Below are 11,104 nucleotides of genomic sequence, written 5' to 3'. Positions count from 1 at the left end.
AGGCACAGGTACCTACACCTCCTTCCCTTCTTTTTCTTCTTTTTTTTATAGACTTTATTTGGTTTTGTATGTGGCTCAAATTTTAAAATTAAAAGATGGAATTTTTAGGTGCATACACGTATACAAAATTTATTATTTTTGTTTATGGACTAATAAAATCACAGTTTAAATCTCAGAGTAACAAATGATTATATTAATAAAAATTTATATTATAATTAATAAAATACCTTGCTCTGTATTAACCGCATATTTGGCTTTGCACATATTTATAATTTCAATTTTTTGGCGAAAAAGGAATAAAAGTTTCAAATGTTGTTTAAGAATAGTACGTGTATTGTATATAATACATTTATTTCCATTGTATAACTAATTTTTTTTTCTTTAATAATGGCGAATATTTGTAATTCTCATAAGATTCAATTTTCAATACAACGTAAATAGCATTTTACAATCAATTTAATAAATTACATAAAAAATTAATGCCTATTTTTTTCAATCTTTATTTCGTGCTCATATTTTTCTCATATTCTATTTCGTTCATCTTGCTGAAGTGCGTTCTGTAAATGGACCCTTGCTGCTAATGAACGACGCAAAAAAGACAAGCAAAACAAAATGAATAAACTGGAGAAAAACAAGAACTAAGATGCTGGCAGGGTATAAATAAAAGGAAAATGACAAGTACATCGAGATAAAGTGCAGGCTAGTAAGAGAAGCTACAAAGAAGATACATTTTTGTATACAGTATTAGCATCTCTATAAATAAATGTCTTTTCGCAGCTTGCTCTGTCTCTCTCTCTCTCTCTCTCTCTCTCTCTCTCTCTCCTTTTCAATTTCTAATGTTTACACTAGCTTTTATTTACAAATTACAATAGTAGGATAAAAGGAAAAACAATTTTTTATGAACCATTTTAGCTGAAGAGGAGGCATGTAACCATAGAAATAGCATAATCGACGTTACTCTAGCGGAAAAATTTAACATGTCAAGCAAACGTTAAAGTAAAAATGGTCGGGTTGCATTTTCGATTCTAAGTTGCACTATCTCAACTAATATTCATAAGATATTTAATAAAATGTACGAAAGTAGCATAGTTGACATGCCTCGATATCCTGGTTAGTGACTTGGCTAACGTTAACTTAATTTTATTTCACTTTCGTTACTTTCGTTAATTTATACTTTTAGTTCCAAACTACTTATACCAACTTATTACTGGAATTTATATCCGAATTGTGAATTGGTTATTTTTTTTTAATAGGGATATAACAGTTCTTTAATTAAATAAAACATCTCGAATAAATGCAAATAAACTGATATTAATCGATTATCAATACTTGTACCAACGAGTTTGTTATTTATCGAAATTTGAAGTTTGAATTAAATCTTAAATAAGCATATTAATGTAACTTGCATATCAAAAATTAATTGCTATTCGAATCTAAAGTCATAAAAATTTGCTGAATATCACAATCATGCGCTTATGAGGCCTTACCCTTTTTGCATTTACCTGTTGATACAGCAGTTCTTGCGCGAGAATATTTGTAATGTCAATAGAGTCCAAAGTGGTTGCAGCCATTATATTAAAAAATATATGCTTTTATGAACTTCAATATCGTTTAAAATAAAATCATAACTCGAAATATTTCGTCGTTTAATTAATAAGCCACACCATTTTCTCGTCGAAGTGAAACGCCATTTGACGCATATAAATTTTATATCGTTTGATAATAAAACGTAGAAATTAAGGATTTGTTTGATAGTTAAGTGTCAAAGTGAATAAAGATACCAGGATAATCAGTTTAGTCAGGAAAATTGAAGAAAAATTGGTATCGTTAATAAAAATTAAAGCGAACAATAGCATGAAAAATATTAACAGGAGGTACATCAAATAGATTGCGTAGTGTGGTATGAAAGTGGAAGTAAATGTATTACAGGTTTAAAATAATTGTTCGTTTTTCGTGAAGAAGGTATGTCCCCTCTACGTCGTTTTCGTTTTTTTCGTCGTTGTATCGTAAGCGCCGGCGGCGTCGTCGCGTTACGTTCCTTGCAGACGCCTCTTTTCAACTGCCAAACAAGAAGTCGGCAAGAGGCGTCGTGACGCTTTTCGTGTTTCTTGCTTCCTCTCAAACCCCACCAAACGTGCGCACGCGCACATACATTTACCCTTGCATCTTTAGCGAGAGCGAGCACTGAGTGAGTCAAAATAGAATTGTACATGAATTTTCGTGTTGGCGCAAAAAGGGGTAAAACAACAAGCGAAAGGAGGAAATTATATTGCAAGAGTGGAATATCCAGATTTTTTACATTAATAACGTTCAGTTTTTAGCTGGAGCAGAATTAGCTGATGGAGGGACAGTTATCATATAAAAAATTGGTATATCACTAGCATTTTATCGGTTTCTTTAAAATTTTCGGAATTACAAATTAGCCTTCAAATTAGCTTTGAAGGCTCAACGTCATACTGAAATGATGAACAGCTTTACTTCTTTTTAAATTTTATATATATTGTCTTATTATATTATCGATATTACGGACAACCGTTAAAATATTATTGCGTACTCGTTCTTGCAAATTTTATGTTTTGCCATCTATAAAATACGTTAAAACATATTTCTTACATAAACAACCCCAATTTATATATACATAAGAAAAAAAATTTAATTTATATATATGTGATTTAAGTAATATCATATTATTCTTTACATTTCCAAAATATTGATACAAGATATTTCAATGTATTTAACGAGCAACCATCACGTTTTTTATTTTCGTGATTACCTGCGTAAAGACCATATTATGTGTAATTCCTGAGGACATTCAGCTACTATTTTAGAATTTTCTTTTCCTAACTTTTCTCTTTTTTACTTACTGAAGAATATGCTACTCTTCTATAAATTTACAAATATTTGCTTCGTAATTCTTACGCCAACACTCGCATTAGCCAGTAGTACAACAAACAGAAAAAAAACAACCAATAGGGTGCCCCTTATGACTATAACATTTCCGTCGCAGGCATCGCGGATATCCTAATGAATGTTGGACGTCTGCCATAATCTACGATTACCTGAAAGTCTCACACGTTCGTTCAAGAGAAGGTCCCATATTGCTTTTCCATATACATCGCACCTGTGTTTTCGTGTGTACAAGACATTTCTATTTTTGTCTTAAACTTTATTATTTTTCTTTATATTTAGAATTCTTCCCGGTTATCCGATTGTCAATCTTTATTTTTTAATAGGGACTACTAGGGTAGGCAAATGTATTAAGATTAGCATGTACGTAGGTATAATTACGAAAAGCTCTGAATTCTACTTTAATTTCATAGAATTCCTAAGGGGTTTGAATAATATTATATGATGCCCTTCAATCTCCTTCCTACAATTGAATTTTCTATTACATGTAATCCTATTTATTTCTATTTTATTTATTTCAATTATTCCAATGCTTTTATATACTTGAAACTGATATTTATTGTGAATTTAATATTAAAAACAAAATATCTTTCGATTTACTTTATTATCTACAGATGCTTTCATACTACTATACTATAAGAATTCCGAAGTTAAACCATAGTTTTAATAACTAAACATAGCTACTGAAATTGTACATTTTCATATACTATTTATATTCAAAACATTGCTACACCTCCATTAAAAATGATCGTGGCTATATACAATTACAATCGAAATGAATATAAACAGCTAATAATTAATTCCAATAGCTTGCATTGTGTTTAGTAATAAATTGAGGATCACCCGAATATGAAACTACGTAATTAAACTAGGACTTTTTCAATCCTGTCTTATCGATTTTTTCGAAACAAGAATCAGACGTTTATGAAACTAAAAGCACAATATATTCTCTCGTATAACAATACATATTACAACAGCAATATACAAACAAATTAGGATAATTACATTCGCAATCTTCTAAGAATTCCCAATCACTCTCACGTCTTTACACTTGTGGAACTTGCATTGACTCTTGAACAGGTGCCAAGAAAACAACCTTTGTATGAAGACACTTCTTCATTCACACTTAACAGCGAATTAAGCGACTTCACAGCAAATTAAGCGAGATCTACCTTTTGCTCGGTTTAATTTGATTACTATGAACTTACGCTTTTGATGTAATAATGTGAATACTGATGGAATATTTTAACGAGCAAAGATAATATTTTTGATTAATGAATACTTTAATATTCTTACTTTTAAACATCCATATACTAAAATATTAATATTGTGTACAAAGCTTATTATCATTACTAGTTATAAATCTTTATTCGCAAACATATAATTTGCCTAATTCATCAAATATATTTTAACTTTCAATATAATAGTAATATTTTGATTACATTGATATAATTGTAATTATTATAAAAATAATAATGATCCTCACCAAAATTATTATTATTAAATATATTTAATATTACTAATGTATCATATATATTACTAATGTACATATTGGTTTGGTAGCTAGAAAACATCTTTATCAATGTTTATACATACATAGTTTCATTATCTACAAACATATTTAGTATCATTTTGATTTTTTATAAAATTGATATAATCATGACGCTACTTTACATTGCTTAAAAGGCAAAGAAATACAATAGTTAATGGATATTTTCTTATTTTACGTAGCTAATTATAAATACCTAACGACAAAAATTTTTATTTTTTTTTGGTCGCTATCGCATGAAGTGATTGATAAGATAATTGCTGCCGAACTTGAAGAAAATGCAAGTATGTGCGTACTTGCCTTACAATGTAATCAATATTTACCTAGACACATAAATAATCAATTGTCATATTATACGTACATAGTCAGTCGTGAGACAAAAATTATATATTATTATACTGTCAATTTTTATATATTTTACCAATTTCTGTGTAATTATAAATGTTGTTACATAAAATGATTTCACATTTCAAGCAAGTTTTATATTTTATGTTAATGAGATTTATTAAATTATTCTCATTCTTAATCATTTAAAACTGATTTAATTGAGTTTATATTATTAAAAGTTTATACCTATAAATAAATTTAATAATTATAAAATCTTTTCGATATCTATTATACCTATAAAATAACATTTAAATATTTATGAAAAAAGTGTAGAGTAAATGATATTAAAGAATATTCGTTTTCTAAAATGAATACATAAAATCATTAATGTGTGTAAGAAATGATATAAAGACTGACATTTAGGAAGTATCATTTTTGTTCTTATCTGGATTCAAGTATAATAGAAACAAAGAAACTAAATATCCAATTGTAATAAGCACACTAGCGGTTTCAATAACCACGATGACAGTCATGAAGTTTTTAAACATAAAACACGTGTTATTGATGTAAAACCTCTACTATCAATCAAAAACTTAATGAGTCGACAAAAATTTAAAATATTCATCTTACTCTAGAAATTCAATTCGATTTACAAAATATGCACAATTTTGAATTATATGAAAAACACGGTTGATACGAAACTTTAGATTATTTCGATATATTATGTATTCGATATATAGTAGAATATATTATGAAGAATAACATATAAAATAGTGTCAAATATACTAAGTTAAATAATCAATCAGAACTTACAACAAAAATGAAGCAGTTTTTCGTTTCATATCGTTTTAGAAGTCAGTAAACAAAAAAGCAAAGAAGATACGATATGCCTATTCGAGCATCTATTATCTTTGAAAAGTTCTTTTTCTTAGTCTAATAGTACTTGTTTACTTATTGCCTTTCCCTTTTTCAATTATATATCTATAAATCATTATTATATTTTCTTTCGTTTTCTCTAAGGCTGTGCCAAGCAAAAATGGAGTAAGATTGTACGCTGCATGACTGAGTGAAATTTTCTGCTCTTTCGCCTCGACAAAGAACGAGTCTATCGCTCTCAAATATAATTCGAGCGATGACTTTAGTCGCCTGCCCCCCCCCCCCCAATAATTCAGCAACTTTCTCGTTTTTAGTGTGAAAACTGCAAGCGAGTGTCGGATTCAGACGGCAACGAACATGTGCATAATGAACGAGAACCGTAGATGTACAAGTATGCAAGCCGAAGTAAAGGCGAATGGAATAAAGACTATGGCGAGAACTTTTTCTTTTGCCTTTATTAGATTGATAAAATAAAAACACTGCAATTTGATTCCAGCTGTCGGCGATTTTCTCGAAGAAACTGACATGTTATGAATACGAACAAATACATTACCAATCAAACATTTTAATTGTATGGATTTGATGTTATGGATATGAACGAATACGTTATCAATCAAATATTTTGTAATACCACAAGTAATGTAATTTTTGGTTTTGATTAGATGCAATGTTGTATAATTTAATTCATACATTTTATTGCACATACAAGATGTGATTGGCGATTTTCTCGAAGAAACTGACATGTTATGAATACGAACAAATACATTACCAATCAAACATTTTAATTGTATGGATTTGATGTTATGGATATGAACGAATATATTATCAATCAAATATTTTGTAATACCACAAGCAATGTCATTTTTGGTTTTGATTATATACAATGTTGTATAATTTATTTCATACATTTTATCGCACATACAAGATGTGATTGGCTCTACATAATAGAAATGCCAGTTCAAATTTCAAAATGAATTCTCAAATTTGAATCCGAAAAATGCCAGAAATTACATTTGCGTATGCTACTGTACAAAAAGCTGGTTAAATTCTACTGTGTAAAAAGCTTTAGGAACACCAAGAAAAATCGCAAGAAATTGCATCATAAGGTGATCCTAGGCATATTAAGTACGTTAGTTTAATATCATTGCACAGTATGTTATGAAATTAATAATCCACGTGGTTTCTATTACTAGTGCTGAATTGAATTAACAATTTTTCTTTTTAATTTTTCTCTAATATCCATGAAAATTATGTAATGGCTTAATGTACAATACTGTTAAATTTACATACACACACACACCGATAAGAAAAGCAACAAAGGGTAGTGTATGTGGGCGTTCATTTGAACTACCAAAAATATAAGAGCAAAATGTATGTATACAATGAAAATTGTAAAGAGAAAACGGGAATCGAAACACAACAACCGCGAGCTTACATGGTATAAATTTTTTTATCCAAATATGAATTATATATCGAAAATATAGAGGAGAAATTTTTCGAATATTATACTACTGTGATCTGAAATTTATTTTACTTCTATTGCTATTTTTTATGAATTCGCTGATCTTTAGTATAATTTTAGAATTAAAAAATACCGTTTAGTATTCAAAACATTTATAAAGTTGAAAGCATACGTGCAAAAGAAATAACAATAATACGTGATTCCAAGAGTTAAAATTTTTTTTAATCGTATCAATTATTCTGAATCATTTTACGGCGCCTAATAAATATGGCCTAAAAATTAAAAATAATATTGATATTTTAATTTATATAGACTATCATTTATACTATGTTGACAATAAATAAATAAATTTTTATTAATTCGAGATAAAAACAAAATTTTCTATTTTTAGTTTTTCAAAGGTTAAATTCATTATTACAAATTTGATATTTAATTTGCTCTTATATTAAAATTTTTATTTTCATCATTCTGGATGAATTAAAAATGAAATATGACAAATTATGTGTAAATGTAAACCAAATATATATTGAAAAAAGAAATTACGTTGGAATCAATTTGTTATAAAAATGATGGATGTACGCGATAGGATAAGATTTTAGGAAATGGTTCTTTAATTCTTCGCAAGTCCAAAGTTTTGAAATTTTAATTTATTTATAAGGACCATGCCAATTGTATATAATTGACGACCATTTTTTATTTTAATACCATTGTTTTTTTAAATTTGAATAGTATAGTAGTATCTTTATCATTAGAAAATTATTATTCTTATAATAAGTTAATAAAAATATTTAAAAAATTAATTAGTTTGTATAAAGTATAGAAGACTCTTATAAATAATCAAACTTTATTTTATAGTGGCTTCTTACATAATTCAACGTTACTAAAAAAAACAATATTATTGAAGTCACTAAATTTTCAATATTTAATTCAATAACTTTAGAGCTTCGGAGTCCGATAAAAATATAAATCGAAAAGATACCGATAAAGTAAAACATTTCCAAGAATAATAAAGTAAGTTGCTGTACTGGAGCCTTCCACTCAACTCGAAGAAAAGGAAAAATGGAAAGGCGAGTACAAGAGTGAGGAGCGAGAGGTACCTATTGGATAAAGATAAAAAGAGCAGCAGAGCCGTAATTCTTAGCACTAATTGAATCACACGCGTAGAAAGAAAGAAAAGAGGGAAGCTTCGACCTTCGGTACCCGATCAGTGCAAGCTATCTTCGCATATCCTCGACCGTTTTAATATAAAATCGTACCTGGAATGCGCGAGTTGGAAGTTATGATGTATTTTCCACAAATCGTTTACTTGTACGATATCAAGCCCCACGAGCTGTAATGCAAACGCCAGGGTCACAGTTGCTGTGGTATCGCGCGGGTGTCTTGGAGGGGGGTCGAGTAGAAAAAGGAGTATTTTACTGAGTAGCCTTGACGAACGCTACGAGAAAGACATGGAAAGAAAGAGAGAGAGAGAGAGAGAGAGAGAGAGAGAAACTTGTGGCGCGTGTGCCTGAGACTCTGCGCAGTGATGAGTTTCAGCTACTTTTCCTCGCCGATTGTTTTTGAACAAATTGAATTTCAATTTTTTTACAAACTATATTTTTGGCAAATAGTTTCCTATTCGGTTCATTGGCTTTTTGTAATTATTCTTTTTCATACGGAACCAGACCTCCCACTTGTCTACCGATTCCCCAACAGATATATTTAACATATTGAAAAAAGGGAAAATTTTTCAGTTTACTGCTTGAAAAAGATTTCTATTCGCAGCTCTGTAGATCAGTTGTATATTTTGATTATAAGCTTAATAAATTGTAGATTTAAAATATTATTTTAGCATGGATAACGAATTTAAGTTAATAACAATGTCGTTCTTTTTTCCTTTGTAATTATAACAGCAATGATTTATTAACAAATCGTTATTTATCACTGAAAATATAGTTAATATTTGTGATTTTGATAAAAACTTGTAAGAGATAAATGGCAAATATTGTGTTCTATAATGAAAATTGAAGAGCAATTGACGAAGGGAAATCCATGATTATAATACAAAAGATATTAAAATGGGTCAACTTTTAATTTCCAATTCATTGAAATCTAAAAGTATCCTAAAATTTTCATTGTATAAGCGGGGGAAAGTTCCAAGTGGGACAGCAATTTAAAAGCAAAGATTGTGGTAACGGCAGTTGAAAGTGTAAACAGGATGGCGTACGCTTATCTCTTCGTTTAAGCAAATGTTTCAATTGGGAACCACCCAGTTTTTCTTCAACTCTGCTCTTCTCTTTCTAGCCCTACGAGCACAAATCCTCTTATTCTCGGTGCCTATATTTTGCAAAAAAAAAAAATAGATATTGAAATTTCCACCTCATTTAAAATTTTAAAGTCATAAATTCAATCAATAATCTATTCTTTTGAATATGAAAGTGCAAGCAACGTTAATAGAAATTTTTATTATCGGGTGAATAATCATATGTATAAATTCCATTTTATCTAATTAATTTAAAGTGCAATGTCTATCGTGTACAACTATGACGCAAAATGACGCAATGATTATATTAAAAAAAAGATATACTACAAAAATGTTAACAAAGGACAATAAGTTTTTAAAATAACGCGAATTTATCAAAAAGCCAAGATAGCAATTTTGCAGTAAGAAAGAAAAATCTAACAAAGAGTCGTAATTGAGAACTGGCGTACCAAGGACGCAAAACTTACTACACGGAATTCATCACAAATACCGTCTGCACAATAATATTTTTAAAAAGTACCATTATACCCTTTTTCATGTATATATTTTCCCCAAATTTTCATTGACAACTAAGAATGTAAGAGGAAAATTAAGATTTTTCCTTTGCCATTTAATTCATATTGTTACTTGCTATTATAATTATAACTTGCATTCTTTATTTAATTTTTATTATTATACAAAATTATCGAATTAAATGAAAAATATGGTTCTTTATACAGAGTAATACACTAATGTTTAATGATTATTCGCTAACTGCTCGTTTTTTTTATCGTTAATAAAATGCTATTAACTAATAATTGCTAAGAAGAGTATTTCCTCGATTAATCGTATATAACTATAGACTAATTAAATTTACGTTTTAAAATTTAATATTTTCTAATTACCTTTACTGAAAAATTTACATAAACAAAATTGTCCTCGATATTTTTTAGAAATATACTGATAGAATTCAGAGCACAAGAAAAAAAGAAGAAAGGTAAGCACAAATCGTTACTAATATTATCTATCTTTGTCAGAAACCAATAAAACATTAGAACTAACCGTCCACAAGTATATTTGAATTCGACTATAAAAAGATAATCGACAAGGCGCATCAATGCACAGACACGACTAAACATAAAGAAAATATATTTTCAGGCAATAACAACGGAAGGCGATTGTGATCCACGCGTCAATTGACGTCAGTCCTGTTTGAGCACTCACATCTTTAATAACAAAAACAATCAAAGCGCAGTGAGCTCAAAAGAATTCCTGTGGTAGGTAAAATGGGCATTGCTAGTCGTTGCTACTTTAATCTCTTCATCATTAGTGGTTATAAATGTACGTTTACTTAGAGCAGAAGAGGATAAATCGTCGGAATAAAACATGTGCACAGTAATCCCTTCGGGCTCCTCCAATTTTCGCGAAAGCACTCACCAAAATTTGGTTCCTCCTTTATTGCTTCTCCATTATTACGGGGCCACAGTTAACACGCACGCACATACTTAGCACGCATGCAATGACGCGATCATCCGTACTCGACGACAACCGAAATGACACTGACAGTGGCCAGGCCAATGTAGCGTGCAGCCGTGGCTGCGCGCGCCGCTGCTGCTTCAAACACGGACACTAAACCGCCACCATCGTCGTCGCCGCCATAACCATATTCTGTCATCGCGCTATCAGCACATGGTCTAATGGAGACGAAAAAACTTTTCTGTAGCAACATGCCGAGATGTTCTGAATACTTGCTCTCTCTTTC

The 11,104-nt window shown here is 29.8% G+C and overlaps 1 protein-coding gene across 2 annotated transcripts in view; it reads right to left on the bottom strand.

The window, feature by feature from the left end:
• Positions 1-11,104, bottom strand: part of kay (transcription factor kayak) — a 36,019-nt gene that overhangs the window by 8,722 nt on the left and 16,193 nt on the right. Inside the window, exon 1 of one of the 2 annotated variants that reach the window (XM_011505619.1) lies at positions 1,503-2,401. The exons of the other annotated variant lie outside the window; for it this stretch is intronic. Coding sequence (XP_011503921.1) covers positions 1,503-1,571 — 69 coding nt within the window. The 5' untranslated portion in view covers positions 1,572-2,401. Of the gene's footprint in view, positions 1-1,502; positions 2,402-11,104 lie in introns of those variants that run through there. 2 annotated transcript variants of the gene reach the window in all.

Source organism: Ceratosolen solmsi, unplaced genomic scaffold (assembly GCF_000503995.2).
Source record: "Ceratosolen solmsi marchali unplaced genomic scaffold, CerSol_1.0 scaffold7, whole genome shotgun sequence".
In the NCBI taxonomy this organism is placed as follows: domain Eukaryota; kingdom Metazoa; phylum Arthropoda; class Insecta; order Hymenoptera; family Agaonidae; genus Ceratosolen; species Ceratosolen solmsi.
The sequence above is the reverse complement of the archived record's forward strand: the minus strand, read 5'-3'. Positions and strand labels throughout refer to the sequence as shown.